We start from the raw sequence: 27001 nt of genomic DNA, 5'->3' as shown, positions 1-27001 counted from the left end.
CTACAATTCACACAAAGTGGATCATACACCTCAATATTTGTATGGGTATTAAGAAAGCCCTTCCGCCCCCCGCCAACATCCTGTTTTGTAGCATTAGAGAAGCAAGGAGCATGTGCAGCAGAATTGACAAAGATGCAAAGACAATTTGTGGAAAATGATATTTTCAATCAGCTGCTGGAAAGGAGCATGTGCAGCAGAATTCAGGTGCTAGTTGAAGTCAGTGCAGTTACTGTAGCTGTGGCTAAAACAAGGAATATAGAGCACAAGAAGTGTCCCACATAATTCTTATTACTATCAGGGGATGGTTTCATATAGCGATGTTTTCACTGAATTGGAAGTTCAATTCAATGAACTTCCACCTGGACATTTTTCTGTTCTTATGTGAACTGATATATGAAGAGCAGGGTTGCCATTCTTCCTGAGGTGGTGATATTGATTACCAAGGGGAGTCTAGGTTGCTCTATACAATTGGGACAGATAGGACCATGTCTGAAATCCTGGGGCACACTTGGGTGCCACTTATTACTTTATCTACTTAATAATAAATCTTAATGGAAAGTCTAATAACCTAATAAAGACAGGACCAAAAAGGGTGCATATTCCCTAGGAATGAAGGTTCTCATTATACTATGGGAAGAGCCCCATACAGCTGAGATGATGGCCAATGAGAACATAGAACATGTAGTGAAAGAAGGAGTTATAAATGTCAACTATAGCCTTGTGATCAATTACAGTACAACTGATCAATTAAGGAACAACTGAAAAATGGGTAATCTGACACTTGGGAAGAAGTAGAAATGATGGTGGTCACCGAGTTCTATAAAGGTTTTCCAAGAGAGGTAATGGTGTGGAAGTACCTCAGTGAGTTTCAAATCTGAGTTTCATTTTCTATCTCTGCGTGAAGAAGAATTGAAAACAATCTGGGAGAGCTGTCTTTTATTTCAATACTTTCTATGCATCTGCATATGATTGGGTCATAGAGATCTAATCTTTATTAGCTGCAGGTTTATCTCTCCCCTTGCATGTTCATGAGAAACTGGGTTGTAGTGAGAGATTATGCCACCCTGGGAATCTTTCCAAAATATGTGTCTTTCATGGTACTTTGTTTAAAGACCACTGATGACTTCGTCTTGCCCACAAGATAAAGCCTTTTACACTGTAAAATATTTTAGAATATTCATAGCCTGGACCCTGCCCCTTTCTATGGCTTCTCTAAGCATCCCCCCTCACCTTCCAAAACGTCAGCTCCAGCCCCACACTACTGTCCATTCCCTAAACAGGGAGTGATTAAGCATCCATATTATGAACTTCTCTCCTTCCCCACACTCCCCCAAAGCATAGTCAGTTAAGATCAGCGATGTAATCAGTCACTGCTCCAGGACTCAGAGCATTTGTGCTAAGAATCCTGGATTGCTGGGTCTTTAATGAATTCTTTTAAGATCTAGACTCCTTTGGGATCCAGAGTCTCTTAGGCCCAGGGATGTATAGAATAGGAGATGTGAGAAAGGATGTTGCAGATACAGGTGATGACTACAGAAGCTGTCACTTCACATGTCTTAGTTAATAAAGGGAAACAGGACCTTAAGTTACTGTGCTGGAGTCACCCTCAGACACACGGGGTAAGTTGGGCAGAGGGTGAATGAGCTGGACCCTTAGGGTCCTTCCAATTCAAGGGTCTTGCAAAATTGTGTGATGTTCTGCAGGATGGTTCTTCAGGTATGATAACATTCCTCTTCTTCACCTCCCTGCCTTCTAAGACTTCCCTACATTCTAGAAATATTTTAATTAATGTTTACCAATAATAACATTTGTAAATATTACTGTGCCGTGTATTCTTACAAGACTGTATAATTCCGATGTAATGACAGCTCTTGTGGCAGGTTTTATTATTTTTTTTAATTCAATTAGTCAAAACAACATTAGTCTCAGATGTAGTGTTCCACAATTCATCAGTCGTGTATAACACACAGTGCTCATCACATCATGTGTCCCCCTAAATGCCCATCACCTAGTTACCCCAATTCCCCTACCCACCTCCCCTTCAGCAACCCTCAGTTTGTTTCCCATAGTTAAGAATTTTCATGGTTTGTCCCCTTCTCTAATTTCTTCCCATTCAGTTTTCCCTCCCTTCCCTTATGATATTCTGCACTGTTTCTTATAGTCCACATATGAGTGAAACTTATAATTGTCTTTCTCCAATTTTCTTATTTCACTGAGTACAGTTCCATCCACATAGATGTAAATGGTAAATATTCATCATTTCTTATGGCTAAGTAATATTCCATTATAGATATAGATATAGATGATATAGATATAGATATCTTCCTTATCTGTTCAGCAGTCAAAAGAAATCCCAGCTCCTTCCATAGTTTGACTATTGTGGACATTGTTAGTATGAACATTAGGGTAGAGGTGCCCCTTCGTTTCATTATATCTGTATCTTTGGGGTAAATACCTAATACTGCATTTGTGGGTCATAGAGTATTTCTATTTGTAACTTCTTGGGGAACTTCCATACTGTTTTCCAGAGTGGCTGTACCAGCTTGCATTCCCACCAACAGTGTAAGAGGGTTTCCCTTTCTCCACATTCAATTCAACATTCATTGCTTACTGTCTAACTAATTTTAGCCATTCTGAATGGAGCAAGGCGATATCTCATTGTGGTTTTGATTTGTATTTCCCTGATGACAAGTGATGTTGAGTATTTTTTCATGTGTCTTTGGCCACTTGCATGTCTTCTTTGGAGAAATGTCTGTTCATGTCTTGTGGTAGGCTTTAATGTAGTAGTCCTAGCCCTTGTTTTATTTTAGAATCACCTGGCAACTTTAACATTTTTTGCACAGGCCTCCTCTAAGATTGTGATTGTATTTATCTGAGGGCACCCAGTAATCTTCATTTTTAAAGCCTCATATATATTTTCCATGTACTGCGTAGTCCCTGGACCACAGCACTACAGTCACTGGGCGCTAATTAAAAATGTAGAACTATAGGACACCTAAGTGTCTGCCTTCAGCAAGGTCATGATCCCAGGGTCCAGGGATCTAGCCCCACTTTGAGCCCTGCATCAGGCTTTCTGATTGGTGGCAAGTCTGCTTCTCCCTCTCCCTCTGCCTGTCGCTCCTCATGCTTGTGTTCTCTCTCTCTGTGTCAAATAAATTAAAAAAAAATCTAAAACAAAATATAGGACCAGCCTGCTGAATCAGAATCAGCATTTTAGCAGAATGCCTGGGTGATCTGCATGGGTATTTAATTCTAGAAACACTGTGCTAGGTGATTCTTATGGGCAGTCCAGGCTGAGAACTACTGACCATGGGTGAAAGATGAAAGGGTCATTACATAATTAGTGGGAGCATCTGCAAGTGTTGTCTCTGGTTAATGATTCCTCATCACACCCTCAACACAAGAGATGGATCCCACTCATTTATTAGGAAGCAAAATTCTGAAAAACCAGCTGTATGATTTCCCTTAAATGTTTGTTCCCATTATAATGCCAGTATGTAATGTCCATGTGTAAAAATTACTAATGTGGGTGAATCAAACAGCACCAGCAGGGTGTAGTCTAAGCAGGTAGATCCAGTTTGGTCTTTAACGAAGGAGCCTCCCACATCTCTTGATAGTTCTCTGCTTCGTCACCTTTTAGACACATTGAGGAGTGTTAGGGTTCTCCAGAGAAATAGAACCAATGGGAGATTATATCTTTATCTATATATATATTTAAATATCTATAAATCTGATAATATGTCTCTATTATCTGTATCATCTGTAGTCATGAAAAGAGTAGTCTTATCTGAGGTACCCCAACACTTTCCATGGGTACAGTATTACATTAATAAATCTGTACCATAGTGACAAATTTAGTGCTAAATGGTCGAAGCTAATGAGTACTTGTTCTGAGAGGATTCAATAGGATCGGGTATTTTAACATAATAGGAGTTTGCTGTCTGTAAATTTGAAAGAATGCATGTCTCGGCCTGAAGCACAGCCAATGAATATTTACGGAACATAACACAGTGCTATATCGAGGCACTGTGCCAGGTGCTGACACTTCTGCAGTCATGAAGGCAGCCGTGGCCTCTCCTGCATGTTTACCATCCAATAGGGAGAACAGCTGTAACCAATCTCCTGGGCGTTCAGTGCTTGAGGGGCAAGTATGGGATGCCTGGAAAACATAGTAGCAGGTTCTTATTGGTCTGGGGAAGGGGCCCAGGAGAGATACAGCTGAGTAAATGACATGTAACATGGCTGAAGGGTAAGTAGGAACAAACCAGGTGAGGAGGGAGCAGAGAGAGGAAGATGCTAGGCAGGGGGAACAGCAAGTAGAAAAGACTGGTGGCAAGAAATTGTGCCTTTCAAGCCCAGCATTTCTGGAGAGGTGAATGTGAGTGTCACTATGGGGCCAAGTGAAGCTGTGGAAGTCAGCAAGGGTCAGGTCTTGAAGCACCTTTTGTGCAGTTCCTTGGAGAGGAATTTTGCCTTTTCCTTAAGAGCAATGAGAATCTGTGAAGACTTTAGGGAGAATGATGATCAGATTTTCATCTTAGAATGCCACAGTGTGAATGAAAGATATTGAAGGAGAGAGTGTCCAAGGGGGGAAGCCGGGAGAAGAGTGAAGAGGGGAGAGGTTCTTCCAATAGTACAGACAAGGCATGATGTCAGCCCAGCCAGAATAGTGATGATTGAGAGAAGGAGTGGATGAATGAGAAAGAGGTTTAATGTGGCAGAATCTTAAAGACATGTTGAAAAACTGGATATTGAGGATGAGAGAAAGGATGGAAGGGAAGAAAACTCTCAGGTGTATGATTTGCATTTTGATATCTTTTCAACGAGACGGCTCGCTGGATCACCATGGGCAACTGCCTGCACAAGACCACCGAGCTGGCGGGCACCGCCTGTCTCTTCACCCCGCTGGCCCTGCCCTTGGATTACTCCCACTTCATCTCGCTGCCCGCCGGCGTGCTCAGCCTGGCCTGCTGCACCCTCTACGGCATCTCCTGGCAGTTTGACCCCTGCTGCAAGTACCAGGTGGAGTACGACGCCTACAAACTGTCCCGTCTGCCCTTGCACACACTCACTTCCTCCACCCCGGTGGTGCTGGTCCGGAAGGACGACTTGCACAGAAAGAGACTGCACAACACGATAGCACTGGCCGCCTTGGTGTACTGTGTAAAGATTTACAAACTCTATGCCATATGATTGCAGTAGGACGGGGAGAGAAGCAAACGACCCAGCCCAGGAGAGACGACCCGAGGAGCGGGGAGGGGTCTGAGCTGGCCGAATATGCTGGACGCACACTCGTCGCTCCTCCTCGCAGGAGCTGCGCACCGTAGCCATGTCAGTGCCGTCTGCTCGGTCCATCCCACACATGCCTTTTTAGACTCTTCCCTGCAGCCAGGACTGGAAGCCTGCAAGGCACACTTCCCAGATGCCCCGGCGGGTGACAGGGCCTACAGGAGGCGTGGCAGGTGTCCTGGAGACGGGAAGGAGGGAGGAGCCATCCCAGGCCCAGGTACTGTGGCACTGCAGGCCGCAGTGGTGACAGCAGACACCCCCAGGGGTGTGGTGCTCAGCTCTTGCTCCAGCAAGTGGGAATCGGGTGGGTGTCCTTATTGTCCCCTTGCCTCTCCTGTCCTCCCAACACCTCTGTCAACAATGCTCTGTAGTAAATTCCTTCTGCTTGAAATACCTACAGGGGCTTCCTCTCCCAACTGACACTGACTAGCACACAGAGAAACTTACCACCTTTTACAGAAAGAATTGAAACTCAGAGCAAGGAAGTGACTTAACCAAAGGCAAACCCAGCACCTCTCCTCTCTCACTATGTGCTAGTCACCCCAGTCCCATTTCTGGAACACTCGAGCTCACGCACACTCCAGAGCCTTCACGGGGATTCTCTCTGTGCTGAACATTCTGTCTCCAGCTCTGCCTGTGCACACTCTCCACTCGGGGCCCATGCAAACGCTCCCTCTGGAAAGACATCTCCTCTAGCCCCCCATAGTCTCCAAGTCACTCTACTACATCATCCTGCTTCATTTCTTCTTAGAAAACCTCTGCAAGGATTTACTTGGTTGTTATCTCACTAGGACTGAAAAGCCCATGAGGCCAGGCACAGTGTTCGTCTTACTAAATGCTGTGTCTCTGGAGCCAAGAGTGGGACACAGAGTGCATGCCATACTTATTTGCTCTAAGAATGAATGAACAGAAAGGGTGCTCGATTACTTGTGAGCCCAGCTAGGACCGGGCCATCCTGCTGGCTGGCTGGCTGCTAGCCTCTAAGGAGTCTTTTGGGGGTCCCACTGCCCAGGGGTGCCTACGGCCACAGGGATTCTGATTTCCACCATTCGGTCTGTGCCCTCAGCGCATGCTCAGTTACATGCCAAGGGAACTAACCTGCCTATGAACTGTGAAGCTCCCAGAATGTGTGTGAGCACTAAGAGTGATCAAGAGGCAACCCTGGTGGGTGAGGGGTCTCAGCTCAAGTCAGCAGACTGGAAGCAAATGGCCTGCAATAGCCGTTGGAGGCCTTACATCTCCTCTGCGCGGTTGACATGGGTGTGCGACCTGTCCTTGTTGACAAAGACAATGACATTTCCAGAGCTCCTCCTGAGGGGCACCACAGCACAGTGTAATCTCCGCAACCAGACAGCTTGGGTTCAATTCCTGGCACCATTCCTGACCGACAGGGTGACCTCGGAAAGTCACTCAGGTCCTCTGCGACTCAGTTTCCTCATTTACAAAATGAGAACATTGATAATAAGAGCATGACTTTCACGGGGTTGTTGTAAAGATTAATAGTTAAATCACTTAACATGTTTACAGCAGGGCTTGGCGGGACATCACCACCTGTTGTTACTGGTACCGGTGTAACATGTATGTACAAGTTCCATGCGTGTATCATATGTAATGCTCAGAGCAGTCCTGTGAGGCAGGGCACTAATATCACCCCCACTTGACAAACAAGGAAACTGAGCAAGTAGTTTTAGAACTAGCCCTGGAAGCAGAGTGTGGCGCCAGGCTTCACAATCAGCTGTTCTAAAAATCCCGAGAGACCCTCTCCCAACCAATCTCTTATACCCTGTGGGCTGCTCTCCACACAGTAGCCAGAAAAACCTGCCTAAAACCTTGGTCAGACTATGTCCAGTGCCCTCCCACTGAACTGAGGGTATAATCCAAGGGACCTGAAGCAGCACCTGTGTCCCTCGACTTCATCTCACTTCACTAGCACTGACCTTGTTTCTGTTCTCCCAATCCTTCAAGCTTGTTCCTGCCTCAAGGCCTTTGCATTTCTGCTCACTCTACCTGAAGTTGTCTTCCTCCAAACATTACCATAATTTCACCTTCCTTGTCATTTAGACCTGTTTTAATTAGACACGTGTTCAATTGCTACGAAATCCAACTCACAGTGGCATTTCCTATATTCTACGTATTACGATGTCTGGAGGATGAAGGCGCAGCGCTGCTGCTGTGGTGCTATGATGTCACTGAAGGCCCAGGCTCTTTTCATCCACCTCTCCATCTCCTGTTGGCTTTCCCCCTCCTGCTGTTGCTTCATGGTCACAAAATGGCTCCTGTACCCCCAGGTATCACAGCCATAGTCCAGGCAAGAGGAAAATTGGATGCTGCTTTTCCTGACCTTCCCATCTAATGTTGCCTCCCCAGACGCTCTTTACCTCACTCCCCCATCTTATTCTGATCCTGTATCACTCCTTGGACTTTTCTTACTTGTTTCCTTGCTGGTTGATCCACTCTTGCCCCTGAAACAGAAGCCCAAAAAGCAGGACTACACCCGTCATGTTCCTTGCTCGTCCGCGGCTGTGGCCCAGTGCCAGAAACACAGGGATATTTGTTGAATGAATGAACACTGGAGTCCCCTAGCTAGCTTGGTGCCAGAGTCGGGACTCCAAATCCGACTGCTCACCTCAAGGTCCTGGACATTTCACAGAGAGTCCCTGGGACCCTGTGTGTGAGGAATCCAGGAAGTTGGGGGAGCTGCCCCGTCTGTGTGCAGGTTGTGGGCCTATGAACAAGGAGCCTGTGTTTGCAGCCCTGGATGCAGAGAGAGGTCCTGCGCTCGAGCCCCACATCGGGCTCCCTGCTCGGCGGGGAGCCTGCTTTTCCCTCTGCCTGCCACTCCTCTGCTTCTGCTCACTCTGACAGATAAATAAATAAAACCTTAAAAAAAAATAATGTGAGTAGGGTGAAATGAGGCAGATGGGAGGGCGCCGATCGAGTCTGACTGGTGAGTTCACAAGAAAAGGAAATCTGGACACACAAGGAGACTGTGTGTGTGTGTGTGTGTGTGTGTTTCCGTGCGTGCATGGGGAGATATGTGAGGACACCCCGAGAATGTGGCTGCTCCAAGCCGAGGAGAGAGGCCTCAGAAGAAACCAGCCCTGGTTTCTTCATCTCCAACTTCTAGGTCCCAGAGGCATGAAAATAAAAATGTGTATGGTGGGGTGCCCGAGTGGCTCAGTGGGTTAAAGCCTCTGCCTTCGGCTCAAGTCATGATCCCAGGGTCCTGGGATCGAGCCCCACAGAGCAGAGAGCCTGCTTCCTCCTCCCTCTCTCTCTCTCTGCCTGCCTCTCTGCCTACTTGTGATCTCTGTCAAATAAATAAATAAAATCTTAAAAAAAAAAAAAGCCTCAGCACCTTAAAAAAAAATGTGTGTGGTGTCAGCCCCCCAGTCTGTAGCACTTTGTGTGTGATGGCAGAAGCGCGCCCCACTGGCCCCAAGGTCCCCCAGCCCCTGTTTGTGAAATCGGCCTCTGAGTAGATGTCTCACCTACTTGATGCTCCCGAGGGAGGCACCTGCTCGAACACGAACTATAAAAAGGCACTTTTATCATCAAACCGTCCTGACCCAGTTTGGGCAGGAGCTCTTCCTATTAAAACCGGAACTCCAGTGTCACCCTCCAGGGCCCTGGCTCTGTGTGGCCCAGCCCTGACTTAGGAGCCGGCCAGGAGGGCTAACGGAAGGCAGCGGCCTCGTCCATGTCCTCCTCTGTCACCGGGCTTTCCCACACCCTGGCACAGAGCAGGGTTTGGTGGCACATGACCGAATCACACCCCTCCTCCGAAGCTCCACGACCGCTGAGCAGCCTCGCTGTCATGCCCACGGCCGCCAGTCTCTAGCAAGGAGTCCGAGATCAGTCAGGGCAATCTGTGCCCTTGCCACACTCACGCTGTGAAACTGGGCCAATTGCTTTATCTTCACACAGGCATGAGCTTGGGGTTCCCCGGGAACGTGGTTTGTGCACACACCGGGGCCTTTACCGTGTTTGTCCCTGAGTGTGCGGAAGGGCGGGTCCTGCATCTGACACGGGGGGGAGCGGGGTCCGGGCAAGGAGCCTGGGGATGCTCGAAGGTGCCGCCATGCCCACCCTGCCCGCACCCTTCCAGGGCCTGACCGCCAGGGCCACGCGGCTTCGGTCGTCCTTCCTTCCTCCAAGGAAGACGGCGGGACCACAGCAGCAGCCCGTTCTCCAGACGCGGCTGGAAGTGCGGAGCGTTTGCACCCTCTGTGAGCGTCAGAGGGCCGCGGCCGGCAGTGCCGTAAGTATCCCAGGCCAGCCGGCAGCATGGGGTGGGCGCAGCCGGAAGTGCGGGCCTTACGCCGGAAGTGCCGGAAGTACGCCGGAACGTCCGCAGGCGTTCACAGGGAGCGTGGCAAGCTGCGGAGCAGGATGTCCCTGAGGTGCCTGGCCGGCCTGCGCCCAGCCGCCTGCTCCCCCAGGCCGGCTGCCAAGGCGCTGAGACAGCTCGGCTATGAACACCCGCGCCTTACAGCTCAGCCCGTTGAGTAACCCCGTGACTCTTTTTCGAGCCCCGCGTTGGTGGGTGCCACGGGCGGCTGCGCACTTCGCCTCCATTGGCGTGGCTTAGGCGGCAGAGCTGGGCTTAGATCCTGCGGCGTGGGGGACGGACGTGCTCCAGAGTCTCCAGAGCCCACGCCCCCTAGGCCGCGAGAGACGGGAAATGCGTGCGCCTGGTATGCTGACGGCCCTGCGTGGTGCTCCCTAATTCTGAGGAACTGTCGTCCAAGGTGGGTGTCGGGCGGACCTTCCACTGCTCTCGCTGGTATCGAGCTGTCCCATCCCCCGTCCTTAAGAGTTAGTGGTCTGGGTCATCCAGTCTTAATCTCGTGCACTGCTCCAAACGACCTCTCTCCAGCCCCCATTCAGCCAGGTATCCCGTGGGGTGTGACAGCCACGTGGGCAACAGGGGCCAAGGATGCCCCCTGTCCACCACTGGGGGAGCTGAGGGAGAGCAGTCCCCGGAGGCTGGGGCTAGGGGTGGGCTGCGTCCAAGCTGGTCCTTTCTCTCTGGGACGCTTCGGGGATTCTCGGGGACTCTGGTGGCAGCACCCTGGCATGGGTGGGTGGTCCTTCCTTCCCAGGTGCCCCTCAGCCCTGGCTTTTTGCTGTGCACTCTGCAGACTCTGATGGGATCCACCCCCACCCACCCCAGAGCTGGCCTCTGTCCAGCAGACGTTCCTGCTTACCCTTTGGTGACCCCGGGAGGCTTGTGTGCTGTCAGTGGGGTGCACGTGCAGCAGCCCACGTGGTCAAGGCCCGCTCAGTCCATGTCGGTCTGGAAGGCTGCCTTGGGCTTATGACCAGGGAGGAAACCTCTTTCCCTGGGGGGAGGAGAGGGAAGGCCCCACAGAGCTCCGGACAGCCCAGTGGGACCTGGTCTCAGGTCCCAAGTCTCCCTGGGCAGACCTCCGGAGTGTGTGACTTTGGGGTCAACCCTGTGTAGAGTCTCCTGAGATGACCCAAGGCATCTCTGTAGCGTGTGGATACTGAGCACCCTGTTCTCAGCCTGTGATGGGATGCAGCATCCCAGCATGGATCCCAGGGAGTCCCCCTCCACAAAGGCACACGCTGTTCCTCCTGCCCGACCGAGGACAGATCTCATCCCCTCCTGTAGCACTTGACTGCCCTGTGGTCTTTTTGGATGTGAAGAATGTGCCAGAAGTGACACTGTGTTGTTCAGGGCTGACCCCTGAGAGTCCATCCCATGCTCCCATTTCCCTGCAATCCTGCCCCCATGTAGCTGGGGGGAGGGGCCACCTGCAGAGAAAGGCCCTCGGGGAGGACAGACAGCAGGCCCTGCCTGCTGGATGTCTGCCCAGCGTGTAGGAGAGCTCCCGACCCCCACCGGCCAGCAGAGGGCCGCTGTGCATGTGTCCCCGCCCCGTCAACCCACACTCACAGGAGATGACCTGAGCCTGTGGTTCCTAGCCCCCAGATGCTGGAGCCGCATTGGGCGACTGGAACTGGGAGCCACAGCACGTTTTACAGGGAATGTGTGCTGCCATTGACGTGGGTTTGTGATAAGTCTCTGTACGTGACCTGGCAGGTTGACTGTGTGTCCTGAGGTGAGAGGCAGGGGAAGGGGTGCTGTGAGGGGAGACTGAAGGGGTCGTTGGGGAACCCCCCTCTGCTGGGGACACGGGCATCACCTAGATCCCGGTCTTCCACTCCCAGGCTGCAGTCTACCGGGGGGGGGGGGTGAGTGGTATTTCCCAGCCTCGCCACAGGCCTGCTGTCCCACCTCTCTGCACACATTTCTGCGCCCGTTGCTGGTGTAGGGTTCAGGCAATGCCCTACACCCCATTCTCCCGTGGTGGAAGTCCAGATCACCCAGACGGTAGAGACAGAGCCCTATGGGCACAGGTGGAGGCCAGCACGCTGCCTGGGGACCCTGCAGCCACAGCCTAGGGATCCCAGGAAACCTGGATGGACATTTGCTGGCTGCAGCAGGCCAGCAGTCCCACTCACCTTCATCGGGGCCGTTAACCCCCTCTTGTGGAAGGAGGGGCATCAGACACTTGGGGACCAGCTATGGAACCATCCCGGAGGCACTGAGCTTTTCCAGCCCTGGCTTGGCTTCTGTTTCTATCGGGAAAACGCTGTGTCCCAGACGGGACTTCCCCTCCCTGAATGCTGGGCCCTGTGGTGGGAGAGTGGCCGTGCTGTGGTTGCCTTGGGTGACAGTGATGGTACCACAGGCTCTGGAATGGGGCTTGCTTGTTAGTGCAGCAGAGGCGGGTGGGGCCCACTGGCCGGAGGGCCAGGACGCAGGGCAGGATGCAGGGCCGGCCGAGACGGAGGGAGCTAGCTGTAAGGTAGAAGGAGGATGGAAGGTGGAATGAGGAGGGCTTGGTGGCCAAAAGCCTGCAGGGCTGGGAGGGAGCCGTCGTCCGGGGAACCCCGGGAGCCCCTGCATTGGGTTGGATCCCACCTCATGGCCAGCTGGCCATCAGGCAGGGCTGAGTAAAGGAGTCCCAGAGAAGCCAGAGGAGTCTGCGTAGAGGGCAGCTGGTTGGGGGCGTCCTCGAAGCGGCCTGGCTTGGGTGATCCCCCAGCAGAGTGCACTGGAGTCCCGAGGGCTCAGCTCTGAGCTGGTTCAGGGCCGTGTGCTTAGGAACTCACTCATTCATTGTTCCTTCAACCAACTACCATGTTGTGAGGACCTGCTCTCTGCTGGGCATGTTCCTCATGGGGCATAGAGGCATGGACAAGACAGAATGTAGCCAGCCCTCAGGAATTGGAAGTCGAGTAAACAGGTGACCCTGGCCTCCTGCCCACACCCTGCGTCCGCAGGGGAGGTGGTCTCTCCAATCCTCTCTGCCAGGACGTCTGCCAGCACCTTCCTGGCACCACTCGCCGGCTTACCTGGTGGCTGCGTGCCACGCTTGGCCGGCGGCTTGAACCTCTGTCCCCACTCCCACATGCTCCTCTCTGTGTCAGCCTTTCTCATCCGTCCTGTGTGGACATGGACCCTCATGTGAGGATGGAGGTGTTTTCAGAGGAAATCCTCCATGTGAGGGATGGGGGAGGTCCTGGCCTTTGGAAGCTGCTGCTTCCAACACTGGGGCCCCTGATGTCCTAGCGCAGGTGTGACCTTGACAGCCCCAGCAGTGACGGTTCTATCTGCTGCCCCAAATCCAGTTCCAAAAATAACATCTGTTAGACTCTCACGGACTCCGTCTCTAACTTCTGTCCCCACAGCTCCTTCACGCTCACATTGACAGCATCTCCGTTCCCCAGGGTGGTTGGAAAAATGAGCCGGAGTCCACCACGTCTCCTTCTCAGGGCTGGTAAGTGCTGCAAAGCAGACATCCTGTTTTCATTTTTGTTGTTGAAGAATGTGTGCTAAATTTCCACAACAGGGGATTCTTGTTATTAGTGAGGAGCTTTTATTAGGAGGGCTTTTTCCTCACTAGCAGAGTGGGAACCAGTAAGCGTGTTTCTGGGGTTGGGCGAAGGCTGGTCAGACGGAGGTCAGGAGGTCTAGTGGACACTTGTCATTGGAGGTTGTTGCTGGCCGAGCAGCACGAGGGGTTTGCCTTCAACCTGTCTCAGAGCCATGATGAGGGTCACAGGCATCTTGGAGCCAAGAACACTGAGCCTCGGACCCATGGCCGGCTTGGTCACCCTCCCTCCACCCCGTCCTCTGCTTCGGGACGTCCAGGTGGGAGGGTGATGTCCTCTGGCCTGTTGTAGATCCTTCCTCACATGCTTCCCGCCAGCCCTTCCCAGCCTCCGGCTAACAGCCCCAGCCAGGTGGCCCTTTCCTGAACCCCCGAGGCCATCTTTCCTCCGGGAGGCCCCGTAGAGCAGCACTGGTGGATGTTTTTATGGGTCATGTTCTGAACGTCACACCCGAGTTAAATCTGTGCTGATTCAATTAGAACACACAAGCTGAGGGACTTCTTCATCGTTCCATGACTGGGTCCTGGTTGAGCGGCTTCTCTCTGGACACAGCTGTCCTTGCTGCCGGGCTGCGAGCGAATGGCCGGGCCCTCCCTGCTCAGCCTGTGTGCCGAGTGGTCTTGCAGCAGGATGGCAGAACTGGAAGCCCATGGCCCTGCACACACGGGAAACTGAGCGCCGGGCGGCGGGGGTGGCACACTGCTCGGAGCCACACAGATAGGCTTCTGTCTGGGGTGGGGGGGGGGATCAGCCCAAGGCCCGAGGGGCTTTAGAAGCTGCACCTGAGGAGCTGGCCGGGGCTTGGGCCAGATGGGGTCCTGGCCTCCAGAAATGCCACGTCCTGCTGCCCCCAACCTGGGAATGTGTGATGTCCCCTTGCAGGAGGGGCTTCGCCGATGTGACTGATTCAAGGTTCTCACTGGGGGTGGGGTGATCCTGGATTGTTGGGACACATACCAGCTCCGTGCGAGGAGCCTCCTACATGGGGGCAGGTGGGTCTGCATCAGATGAGGCGAGACAAGGGAGGCAGAGGCATGTGTGTGCACATGTGTGTATGTTGCTGTGTGTGGGCTTGTGTGTGGAAAAGACAGACAGGGAGCTAGGGAAGCAGGTGGAGGATCGCTGCTGCTGCTGGAGGTGGAGGAGGGCCCTGGGGGCAAGGGCACAGTTGTGTCTGGACTCCTCGGAGACAAGAGAACACACTTGCCTGGGGAGCACGGCCCCGAATTTAGACCTCGTGACTCCAGAGCTGCAAGAGAGCGTGTGGTGACTTTTCCCAGTGGCCGCGGGAAACCCGTTAGAGGCATGACAGCCTGCCTCTAGTTCAAGAGGGAGACGGGCTGTGAGCAGTGCGTCTCGGTGCTGACCATGACCTCAGGGTGACGGGGATGGCAGTGGCCTGGAAGCCACCATCCACTCTGAGTGCTCAGAAATACTTTTCCACCGTGCGGTCCCAGTTTCAGTCTCCTGGAATGCAGAACAGACAACAGACTTAAACTGATGCCTGCCTTCCTTCGCTGGTGGACTATCATGGGCTGGCCTCACGGGGTTCTCCACCACGTGGACAGTTTCCATGAGCCTGGGGGAATGGTTCTTGGGGACTGCCCGCTCCTGGACCCCCCCAGAGCCCTTCTGTGCTGGTCACCCACTGGCTTCCAGCGCCAGAGGCCAAGTTCCGGGAGGCTCGCCCCAGCCCGTACATGTCCTGCACTCCAGGGTGCCTGGTGGAGGTGGGGGTGCATCAGCCGTGCTCAGGGAGGGGTTGCCCCATGGTTTGACCAGGGGGTGTGACTGGCCATCAAGGACCTACTTCCCTGAGAAAGGAGGGTCCTCCATTGGGGCAAAGACTGTCAGTGATCTTCTCTGCTCATCCAGGTGCTGAGGTCCTGCATCTCAGAGAGCAGCATGGAAGGATCTAGGGCGGGTGGCGCACCCACCGTGCTGCAGCTGGAGCCCGACATGCTTGCTGGAGGGCGGAACCGAGGGGTTGCTGAAGCACCAGAGGAGCATGTTGGGCAGGAGTCAGGGAACATTTAGGGAAACATCCACCTACAGGAATCTTGGGGCCTGATGAGAGCTGACGCCCTCCCGTGCTCCTCACTGAGCAAGCAGGTGGGACCCACCCGGACCATGTGAGGCTCCCTTCTGTCTTCGGGCTGTCCTGAGATCCTGGGGCGCAGAAGGGCAGGTTGGAAAAGGCAGGAAACAGGTCAGGCCAGGGAGGCTAGCCCTGTGACACCTGGGTCCAGCCAGCAAGGTTGCCTTGGGATGTCTACCCTCCATACTGCTAGAGAGCAGCGTTTGTGGTCCTGGTCCTTGGGTAGGGTCCTGCTTGGTGCCCCACGTCCACCTGCTGTTCCCTTGGGCTTTCAGTCTCATGGACACAGCGTGCACCTGCTCCATCCCCCAGCCAGGCAGCCATAGCTGACTCAGGGTCTGTTCCGCAGCAGGTGTCAGGCCAAGAGGCAGCGTGAGCTCCTGTGCTCCTGCATGGGGATCCAGGTATGGGCATCTGGGCGCTGGGAGCCCTGTGCCCACTTCATGCTGTCTTGGACGTCAGCATTCATCTGCAGTGTAACTGTTGCCCTAGGTGGAGCTCCTTTGTGCAGTACACAACTGGAACAACCACACAGGATGGCCCTGATGAGGTGCTTGGCCTTGGGAAACTGTCTGACCTCTCAAAGCCTCTTTCTCTTTTGTAAGATGGGAGTAGTGAGAACACGCCCTCAGAGTGCTATCGTGACTCCTGTGGGCTCTGGAATAAGCCACTAGTAAGCAGGCGTGGTGTCATCATGGCCGTCCTTGTCCTGTTCAGAAAGGTGGTCCAGGCAGGCCTGGCCTGAAGTCACACAGCAGCAAAGGGCAGAGTCGCATGGGCTCAGACCTCCAGAGTCTGAGGGACTTCGTGCTTCTTCCCCTCAGTTTCTAGGCAGAGGACAGGTGAGGGGGAAAGGGCCACCCTGGAGCTACCCGGGGAGGGGCTGGCACCGCCGTGGATTGGACCACAGTCACAGGAAAGGAAAATGAAGTGACAGTCCCCAAGCGTGGTCTCTCTGTTTCCGATTCAGCTTTGTCTGTCAACAGCCAGTATCGTCATCACAGGCCAGGGGGACCCGGGTCTTTAGGAACCTCTATCACCATGACAGAAATCTCAGCCCTGGCAGAGATACTCCTCCAAATCACACTGCACACTCCCACCCCCATCTTGGGCGTGTGCCTCTTATTTGAAGAGTTGATTGGGAGGCTTTGCAGCCCCATGAAGAGATGTTTTGTCCCTCATCCCATTAAGGGTTCACTCAGCTGGGTGGAACAGCAGGAACAGCCACGGGGCAGCCAACCCCGTGACGGGCAGATGGCTCACGTCACATCGCGGCTTCACGAAGCACCTGCAGTCACTGTGCAGCTGGTGCCACTGTCCAGGGCGAACCGGGGCCCTGTCTGTGTACCGCCTGCATGGCCTGCCCACCCCTGGGCCTTTGCTTACCACCTGCCAGCTCCAGTGCTCCACCCAGCACCCTGCCTGCATCCCAAACCAGCTGCAAGCGGGAGCCCCAGGTTCTGAAGTCCTGGCCCCTCTACCTAGTAGGCTGTTCTCCACCAGGGCAGCGGTGTCTCCCAACCTGGGCCAGAGTGAGCCAGGGTCGTTCCGCATGACAGGGAGCCAAGCTGGGGTGAATGCAGTGGAAGGACACCACTCAAATCCTACAGAGTCCAGGACAGCCTCTCAGCAGGGAGTGTCAGCAGTCTGGTGGCTGGGAAGCACGTGCTGTGTGGCGGGGTGGACACAGAGTGCATGAGGGGCAGACCCCGCAGACCAGAGTGAGTGAGCTGGGGAGACCCTGCCAACTAGAGCTTATGAGCTGGGGAGACCCCCCAGACTAGAGCATGAGAGCTGGGGAGACCCCACAGACGAGAGCGCGTTAGCAGGAGACCCCCACCGACCAGGGTTCGTGAGCAGGGGACCCCACAGTCCAGAGCGCCCAAGCCAGGGAGGTGCCACAGACCAGGGTGCGTGAGGGGGAGACCCCACAGACCAGAGCGCATGAGCCAGGGAAACTCCGAAGACCAGAGTGCAGAGTCAGGGAGACCTCGCGGACCAGAGCTTACAAGCAGGAGACCCCATAGACTAGAGCACGTGAGCGGTGGACCCCCGCAGACCAGGGCACATGAGCAGAGAACTCTGCAGATCAGTACGGGTGAGCCAGGGACCCTACAGACCAGAGACCGGGAGCCCAGGATACCCCGCATACCAGAGTGCATGAGCGGGAGACCTCACAGACAAGAGCACGAGAGCGGGTGACCCTGCAGAACATAGTGCATGAGAAGGGGAATCCCTCAGACCAGAGCGCCTGAGCTGGGGACCCCGCAGACGGGCTGTTACAGCAGGTGCCTTCCAAGCACACGCTGTGTCCCAGGTGGGCCCTCCCTGCTGTCCATGGGTTCATTCTTCTACACCCTTTAGTCCACAGCAACCCAGGGGGCAAAGGGTTGTTTTTACCAACTACCCCCCACCCCATTTTACAGACAGAAACTGGGGACAAGGGGTTTAGTACTTTGCCCCAAATCTCATGGCTCCTGGTCTGCATGCTGTGGGCAGAATCCAGGTGAGCCCTGGCCTCTGGGAACCGTGGAGCCCAGATTTTGTGCCGCCCAGACACGGGAAGGCTGGGACTTCGCCCCTCAGAACCCACGAGACTCTAACAAGCTGCCCGCTGCCCCTTAAGTGTCCCTGGGGGATCTGGAATCAGTGTCCCCGGGGGGGGCCGGACATCCATGCGTGAGGCGAGGCCACAGCAGCCACTCAGGCCAGGCTCTGAGGCAGGGTCTGTCTGGCCCTGCACAGCCTCTGTGGCCCCAGTGTCCATGGTTATGGCTACGTCCCTCCATCTGTCTCTGTGTCCGTGTGTCCTCTCCTCTGTGTCTGTGTCTGGTAAGGACGCTTGTGTCTGGGTTGGGGGATGATCCAGGACCGTCTCATGATGAGATCCTTCGTTTATTTACATCAGGCAAGACCCGTTAAAGGTAACTGCCACAGGTTGCAGAGTCACAAACGCAGATGTGCCTCTCTAGCGGCCACTATTCAGCTCTCTCCGGACCGCAATGTCTGACGGAGTGAGCGCAGTCCTAAGAGTAAAAGCGCCACTGCTCACGGGGGACGAGAGATCTAAGAGGAGGCACTTGTGCGCGTGAGAGGGGCTGGATGACCCACGGGAGACACTGCGGGCTTGGCTGGCCACGGCCTGTGGGAGTGCCCAGCACTCCAGGCACCGGGGGCTATAGTCTGTCCGTGGCTGGGGGCTAAGTGTGCAAGGTTACAGGCCCGGCACGAGGGGTGCTGCCCTTCACACCCCTTCAGCCGGGCACAGCCTTGGGACTGGCTCAGCGGGCGGGTAGAGTGCACCTGAGGTTCAGTTAGGGCCAGGGTGAGTCCGGCAAGAGCACGTTCACACACAGTGCTGGATACCGCAGCACAGGGCAGAGAGAGAGGAGGAGGAGGACCCGGCTGCCCGAGGCAGGGTCCTGAAGGCACATGCCCCGCAGAAGGGGCCTGCAGGCTGAGGGACATGGAGGCTATGGGGAGCCATAGGTTCAGGGGGAGGGACAGCCTAGGAGGAGGCAGAGTGGGGGAAGGGAAGGGCTCAGAAAGGGGAGGAGGAGGAGCAGGTAGGAGGAAGTGGTACCTGGGACGCTGGGAGCAGAAAGCATGGCAGGAGTGAGCTGAGCGCATGGCGGGGGCTTGGTACACAGGTGGGTGCACGAGGTCTGGTCAGCGGGCAGGTTGGTGGGTTTGCGGATAGTCTCCAGCTGTGCTCGCCATCAGGCGTGGCCCAGGGAAGGAACCTTCATGGATGGAACCTGATTTAGGGGATGTCTGCTCCCTTGGGGAGTGGCAGGGTCCAGGAGACCCTGGGCTCTCCACTCTCCAGCAGGTGCAGGCATGAACACAGAGCAGAGGGAACTGGGAGGCCAGAGGGATGGTGTGCACAGCGCCCCACGGGAACAGAAAAGAGGAGCCTGACTCGCAGGGGGAAGTGCTGGGCTTTGAACCCAGGGAGATCTGAACCCAAAGCGCACGTCTGCACCCCACACTGCGCCACCTCCTGGTCATGGAAGGCTGCAGGTGGGAGAGTGGGTGGGGGGGCCGGCCACCTGTGCGGATGCACAGTTCCGCTGGAGGTGGGGTGTCGGTACCCTAACGGCCCTGCACCCTTCAGACCCACAGAAGCATAAATGAGCTCGGCTCGCTTTGACGCTGGTCTCGGCTCCCAAAGACCCGTCAGCTCAGGGGAAACTGAGGCAGCGTGACCCTTTGTCCTGCCGTCACAAGGCAGGCTTCCCCGGAGCATGCTCAGGCTGGCGGGGCAGGCAGCCGTCCCCACCTCCTTGGTCGAGCGCCAGAGACCCAGGGAGGCCAGGGCGAGGCCGACTTAGAGTCCACAGATGCTCTGAGGGCCCCAGGCAGGGCGTGCCCTCCCCGCTCCCTATCCTGTTACTTCCCCCCAGGGGGTGTTTCCTGGCCGTTATCACATGAGTGCTTGGCTGGGTCTCGGTTTGTCAGGGCAAACATCAGGCATGTGCTAATGGTCCCTTAAACCATGGCCAGTTGGGTCTTAATGTCTGTTCAATGACACCTGCTATGAAGGCTCCCTTAACAGAGCTCTTAATGACAGACAAGGGGCTGTTAGACCTCGGACGCTTAGCCCACAGCCACGGATGGCAGCCTGCCCCTCCGGAGGGCCGAGGGGAGGGGCTGGGGGGAGACGCCTAGAGCCCCCCTTGTTCTGCTGGGCCCCTGAGAGTGGGGGACACAGAAGTGGCTCTGGGGGGATGTGGCCAACACCAGAGCCCATCCTGTTTCCTGTACAGACCACTGACCTGCGCTCAGAATGAACACCAAGCACTCGGTTTCCCGTGTGGGGTTGGGGGTAAGAAATACCAGGGACGGGGAGCCGGAGACGGGTCCCTCCCTGCCGGGTCCCTCCTAGCAGCAAGCAGGTCCCTCCCTGCCCTCCTGCCCCAGCCTCAACCTCCACACTCGGGTGCGGGTGCGGGGCAGAGATGGCTTGTGAGGGTGCGTGGAGACGTCACTGGCCGGCACATCCGTTCTCAGACGCTCTCTTTGTCCTCACACCTCTCCCCTTGTGGTACTGAGGCGCGTCCAGGCAGCTGGTGCCTGCTTGCTCCTGGGGCACCTGTCCCCCTCGGGAGGAGGGGTCTCTAGGTGTGGGGATCGTTGGTCACATACAAGTAACTGGAAGCCTTCCACGATGAACAGAATGTCCCCTGTGCTTGACAGGTGCGTGGGACCAGAGGCCGAAGCGGTTAGCACGGCCGGCCTGCTGGGCACTCTCAGACGGGAGCATACCCGGGAGTTTGCCAGTGGCCAGGGAGGTAGGACGCTCCATGAGGAGGGGACGGTGTGTGGAACAAGGGGTCACAGCAGGGCACCCACGTCCCATGGACGACAGGACAGGGAGCTCCCGAACGCCCTCTGAGGGGGCGCTCAGAACTGCGGCTGAACACCCAGCATCTTCCTCGAATACAATTAATTCTTCCCATCAGCAGGGAAGTTAAACATTTTTATATTGAAATTAACAAGAATATATCACAGTAAAAAAGCAAACATTGCATGATTCTTTTTTTTTTTTTAGGATAGAATTTTTGAAAGTGAGGTATGTTTTGTGTCTCCCCAGGCCTTGCTGAAGTGTCCGTGGCAGTGTCGGCGCTCGGGGCCCGAAGGACAGGAGCATCAAGGGGCTACTGACGGTGAGGGGTCACTCCGGGAGGTTCTCATCTGGGAGTGAGCTAGGAGCAGAACCCCATTGGAAATAAGCGAGGCGGACGGTTCGCGCAGGACTGAAGCCAGGGCTCCAGCTTGGATCCTGCTGGAACGGCCAATGTAGAGGCCCCGTGGAGGGCAGGACAGTTGGGAGGAGCAGAGGGGTCCGCCTGGAAAGACCTTTGAGGCTCAGAGCCCGTGGCACTGGCTGGGACTGCAGGCCCCGTGAAGCATCTGACGTCCGCACCCGCTCACCATGCCACCGTGCTGGGTGCTCATGGCATCAGTAACCGCACAGTGCGGCCCCACGGAGTACTTCCCGCACACCTGGCAGTCTGTGGGGTCACATTCTCCAGAGCACGTTCGCCCGCGAGACAGCTGCTGAAGCAAGAGCTGTCTGGAACTAAGTAGAACACGGCTGACAGGTGCCCAGGAGCACGTCCGGAGCCCAAAGCCCCTCCAGCCCGTCACTGTCCCTTTGGTCCCACGTGGTCAGAGGTTCCATTCACGTGTTTCTGGAGAGAAGGCAAATGAGCAGCGTCTCTCGTGAAACTTTGTCCTTTTACTCAGAAAGGAATGTGCTCACCAAAATTTCTATCTGTGCTCACGGACAGGAACCGGGGCGCGTGGCCGACGTGGCCACAGGGAGCCTGGGAAGGTGAGCCGTCATCAGGAAGCATGGCCGCCCCAACAAGCTCAGGGTCCTCTCAGAGAACAAGGGGGTATGGTGGACATGTGTTGGCTGAGGTGGCTGTCCCCACCGTCCTGGGATGTGATTACCATTTTCATAATTTGACGGAGGAGGAGATTAAGGGACAGGCAAGCCAGGTCATTTCTTTCCTGAAGACTACATAATAGACGGGGAACCGTATCTCTGTGAGACCATAGGCAACCTGAGAGCAGGACTGTGTGTTTGTCCTTTGCCCTGTGTAGCTGTGACCCCATCACCAGACAGAATGTCACTTGGATCGATGCCTGATCGAATGCCTCGTTGATGGCCCAGTAAAGTTCCGTGCATGTCTCAGGCTTCCCCGTCCTCCCTCTCAGAGGAAAGAGTTCCAAAAGCCTCCCCATGCCGGCATGCAGTTCCTCTGGGCCCAGGCAGCGTGGGTGTGCCAAGAGGACCAGTTTCGGCCGACTGCCAGCCCAGCCACGTTCAGCTGAGCTCACCAGAACCAAACAAGGCCTGAAGTGTCTCAAGGAGTGTTTTTAACAAGTTGTAAATAATATCTCACCAAGTCCCATCGCTGCCTAGAATTGATGCAGCTGGTGAGAAGTAGTCATGATCCCGTGAATCATTTGTCCATTTACAAGAACATTTCATTCACCTCCTTCCAGAAGGATGCACAGAACACGCTTTAAAAGAAGGCGTAACTGGTACTGACATATGGGAAGGCTGTGTTGCATTCCAATTCCTCACTGGCTCATGCGGTGTGTGCAAAAGAAGGGATACTTGTAATTACTGGGGATTTTTTTAAAAAAATACAGATAATTTGTCTTAAGAAGAAACATGGGCATCTGCAGAATGATGACTTTGTCTCCCCGTGGTCTGCTCTTGGGTCAGAAACATGGCCGGTACCCTGCCATGTGATTGCTGGCTTCTGGCCCTGCTCTCTCACTCTCGAAGGAAGAGCGTATGTCTCAGCCTCCTGCAGAACTACCCCGCTCTTGCCTCTTGTCGCCCCTGCTAAGGCTGAGCATGGATCTCCGTATGTTGGCACATGAACTAAGGAATAAGCCTCTGGAAGAAAGTCAGAATATCTCTAATGGGGAAGTCTTTCCTGCTACAGCAACCATCCATATGACAGTTGGGCTTAAGGAGGAAGGGGGGAAGCTTGGATGACCAGGGTTGCATCAGCCCGCAAACTGAGCAGCCACGCCACGTAACAAAGCATCCCGACCCTCAGTGACTTGAGACAAAGGCTATTCTCATGACCAGGGCTCTGCGGGTTCACCTCACTACAGCTGATCTGGGCTACCCTCATTCTGGGGCAGGCGAGCGGGGCATGGCTTTAGGCTCCTGAGTAGACTCGGGTCTTTTCCTCGGGTTTCTGCAGAGGCCATATCTGAAGTGGTGCCTCTGCCTGGTGCATAACCTTCTCGGGGGATCCCAGGAATGCAAGCTTGCCCTCCAGGGCACAAGGACGTGGCAAGCCTCTGGAGGCATTGTATCAAGAATATCTCATTAGCCCAGACAGGTCACATGGTCCACCCATATGGACCACCATGGTGCACCTCCCTCCCAAGGGCAGGGAGCAGGGCCTGGCCTTGGGGCTCTGGGGATGGGGGAGGGGCTGTGGTGCCTGGGAAAGTGCTGTGGGGGAGGGGGAGAGGCTGTGGGGTGGGGGGGAGGGGCTGTGGTGCCTGGACAAGGGCTTTGGGGAGTGGGGAGAGGCCGTAGGGCCTGGGGAGGGTCATGGGGCCAGGGTGGGGCTGTGGTGCCTGGGGAAGGGCTGTGGGGAAGGGGTAGGGGCTGTGGTGCCTGGGCAAGGGCTGTGGGGAGGGGGGAGGGGCTGTGGGATGGGGGGAGGGGCTGTAGGGCCTGGGGAGGGGCATGGGCCGGGGGTGGGGCTGTGGGGCTGGTGGGGGGGGGGACTGTGGGCCGGGGGAGGGGCTGTGGGGCCTTGGGAGGGGCATAGGGCTGGGGGAAGGCTGAGAAGTAAGAGCTATAATGAGGCAGTGAATCCTCCAAACTGGAGATTCAGTCTGTCCCAGAGGAAACCATGGGGTAGTTGGGTGGGGTAGGGGGAGCAGAGAAACGCAGGAGAAGCAGAGGAGATACACGGAGTGGGCAACAGGTGGAATGTGCATGGGGAGGGAAAGGGCAAATCTCTCCCAGATCCCCCAAGTCCGGGTTTCTGCCCCAGAAAGGTGAGAGCCACAGGTATAGGTGGGGCATTCCTGAGGGACACATTCCACATGTTGCCAAGATCCTCGGGGATGCAAAGGTCACAGCAGCACCTGCCTTCCCCTGCAGAGAAGCTGTGACCCCTAGTTTCCCCACAGTCAGTCGGTCTGTTAGCAAATACCCCATGGAGGTCTGGATGGCCGGCGGGCGAGCAGACCTGCACCAGCGTGGGTCTCCTTCCCACCACCCTTGGCTGCCACCCGGCCTCTGTTCCCCGGGCCCCGCTTTTCTGACAGTCTCTTGCCCAGTCACCAAATCGACTTCCCTGTTAGCAAGCCACACCGGTTGCCACTCTTTCAGAAGACCTCCCCTTCCCCTTCCCCAGGATTCTGCTTTGTGGCTCTCATTAGCATTTCCCTCCTGTCCCCCTGAACATTTCTCTTCAGTGTCTCTTCCTGGCGCATTCGAACATTCAAGGAGGGGAATGTCCGCAGCAGAGGTGGAGAGAAGCACTGAACAGTAAATGGTCCAAAATCTTTTGCCTTGGAAGCTCCGGGAGCCTCCTGCTGTGGTGTTGACTGTGAGACCTCCTGCCCCATGTCAGCAGTAACCCCAGTGACAGCCACCCCCCACCCCCCACCCCCGCCTCCTCTCATTAGCAGCATTGGCGGAGTCCTTTGCACTGCCCTTCTGGGCAGGCCTGCAGCCAAGGGAGCTGGACCACCCAGGGCCTGGCAGGGGGCGGGTTGCTCTCCTGACCACACCGCAGGAGGGGAAGGAGGCTCAGGTTTCACCTACAAATTTCAACACCTGCTTCTTCCACAATCAGGGACCTTCCACCTGCCTTTCTGCACGCTCCTGCACTACCCCCTGCACTCCTCTAAAAATGCCCCGTGCTAGTCTGAGTTCCTGCCCACTCTCTTTCTGCCTCCATCACGTGTAAATGCCACCTCCTCCATAAAGCCCTCCCTGATTCCCTGGCAGGAGTCATCCACACTGCCTCTCTTCTGGGGCGTGGGGCGTTCGTAACAGTGTAACTTATCTCCTTCCCCTCCTGACTGTGCTTCCTGGCCATGGGGAATTTGCCTCAAACTTTGCTTTCCTCCAGTACCTAACTAATGATTCCAGTGGAGTAGGTCCTCAATAAATAGGCGAGAATTCATCAAATTGGGGTGGGAGTGGCAATCGGAGAAGCGACCTGATATGTACTTAAGAGCTCCCGTCCCCAGCTTGTTGCTTTGGAAAAGAGAGTGAAATCGTTTTTTTATTGAATCTGCTCTTTGCAGAGTGATTTTGTGCTCTTTGTTGGGCCAATTACAGTTATGAAGATGAATTATGACAGGCGGGCACCCGCATGCCTGCATTACCGTGTGCTGGCTGTGTCATTAGTGGCCGGCATCTAGGAGGGGAGTTTGTTGATGTTTCCATCAGAAAAAAGAAAAGAAACATTAGGATCCATAAAAAACAACGAGCAATGACATTTTCCTTTTTATTGGTCATTTTAAAACATTCGCTGATAATTTCCCCCATGCTTAATAGGCACATGCTTGTGTCTTTAGGTAAATCCAAAATTTGCAGAAACGCATTCTTATGATTGTTCAGCTTCCTCCCATCGAAGCCCAAATGAACAACTTCCCAAGGCAGCAGGCGTGGGGTTCCTGGAGGGCATTGACCCGGCCATACAGGTCACCCGGGGCAGAATGACTCACCTGAGAGTGAGCACTGACTGTCCAGCTGTCCTCCAGCCAAGGGGGGTTAAACCTGAGAGCATCTATCCTGTTTTGCATTTGAATTAACCCAGGATGAGCCCATCTAACAGGTTCCAGTCCTTTCTGCAGCTAATTAAGAGCAGGATTGAGGTCCTGGCTCTGCGGACTGAAAGCAGCACAGATGGGAACAAAGTCTGGGCTCTGGAGGGAGGGGCCTCGCAGCCTTCAGGATGCCCACAAGACCCACCCTCCTGTCTGTATTGTGGAGCTGGACAGACCTCTGAGTAGGTGCCGGTGTGTGTGACTTTGATCATGTGCGTGTGAGCGTGAACATGCACATACCCGTGTGTTTGTGTCTGTGTGTTAGTGCATGCGGACATGCGTGGACATGTGCACGTGTATCTCCAAGTGAGCATGTGGGTCGTGTGTGTACGTATGTGATCATGTGTGTCTGCCTGTGAGTGTGATCATCTCTGCATGTGAATGAATGTATACGTGTGTGTGAATGTGTGTACATGTATGCAGATGAGTGCGAGCACGTGTCTGCATGTGTGTGAGTGTGAGCATGTATGTACACGTGTGAGTGTGTCTGTGTTAGTGCATGGGGAGCATGTGTGTACACGTGCACACGTGTCTCCGTGTGAGTGTGCACATGTGGGCCATGCATGTACATGTGATCGTGTGTATGCTGTGTGATTGTGCGTGCATGAGAATGAATGATTGTATGGATGTGCATGTAAGTGTGTGTGCGTGTGAGCACGCATGACTGTGTGTTCCCATGTCTCCAGAAGTCCCCCGTGGTGAGTGAGTGGGGACGAGAGGTCAAGATATGCTGCAGGGCTGGGGCTCCGTGCAGCACCAGGGAAGGTAGGCAGTGGCTAGCAGGCAAGGGGGCCAGGCCCCGTCTGTGTGTGCTCCTGGCTGCGCCCCATGGGCATGTAGCCTCTCCCTGAGCTGAGCGTGTCTGCCACAGGCCCGCCAGTGCCTTGGGCTTCTCTGGGACCAACACACAGGTTACTCCTGCATGTCTGCTGGGCCTTGGCAGCTCTCCATCTGCCCTCTTGCTTCCTGTAGCCCGCTTGGCTCTCTTTGGCTCTGCAGACATTTCCTGCCTGCACTTTTTCTGACACCAAGTAGCCGTGTTTGAACCTGCTTTCCCTGGAGGCTCCCGTGCGAGGCTGTGAGCACACCAGAGTTCCCACCCCGTGGGCCTGGGTCCTCCTCCAAGTTTGTGTCCCCCGAGACCGTCACGGGCCTGGGCCCAGAAGAATAGGCCATCCTTGTCTGTATCCCTGGGAGTGTGTGCGATGGTGCATGATTGTAAGCAAGGTTTTCCCAAGTGGCAGGAAATGCTGGGTCTTACCACATGGGCTTTAGGTAATCCTTGTGTTAAGTCAACAAGCAGGTGATTATTTCTGTGATTCCTCCTGAAATCATTTCATGATT

At 54.9% G+C, this 27001-nt stretch overlaps 1 protein-coding gene and 1 long non-coding RNA gene across 2 annotated transcripts; both read left to right on the top strand.

Annotated features, from left to right (window-relative positions):
- Positions 1-797: 797 nt before the first annotated feature.
- On the top strand, positions 798-5193 carry LOC123393462 (transmembrane protein 11, mitochondrial-like). Its single transcript, XM_045085473.1, has 2 exons — positions 798-839; positions 4828-5193. Exons 1-2 carry the CDS (start codon positions 798-800, stop codon positions 5191-5193), a joined length of 408 nt encoding a protein of 135 aa, XP_044941408.1.
- A 4462-nt stretch (positions 5194-9655) lies between these two features.
- Positions 9656-23316, top strand: LOC123393457. Its single transcript, XR_006608248.1, has 3 exons — positions 9656-10040; positions 13015-13103; positions 20913-23316. It is a non-coding gene; the product is annotated as an uncharacterized LOC123393457 (long non-coding RNA).
- Positions 23317-27001: the final 3685 nt, after the last annotated feature.

Source organism: Mustela putorius, unplaced genomic scaffold, assembly GCF_011764305.1.
Source record: "Mustela putorius furo isolate JIRA1106 unplaced genomic scaffold, ASM1176430v1.1 tig00000867_pilon_pilon_pilon, whole genome shotgun sequence".
In the NCBI taxonomy this organism is placed as follows: domain Eukaryota; kingdom Metazoa; phylum Chordata; class Mammalia; order Carnivora; family Mustelidae; genus Mustela; species Mustela putorius.
Note: the sequence above shows the minus strand (reverse complement) of the source record. Positions and strands in the feature narration are given on the sequence as shown.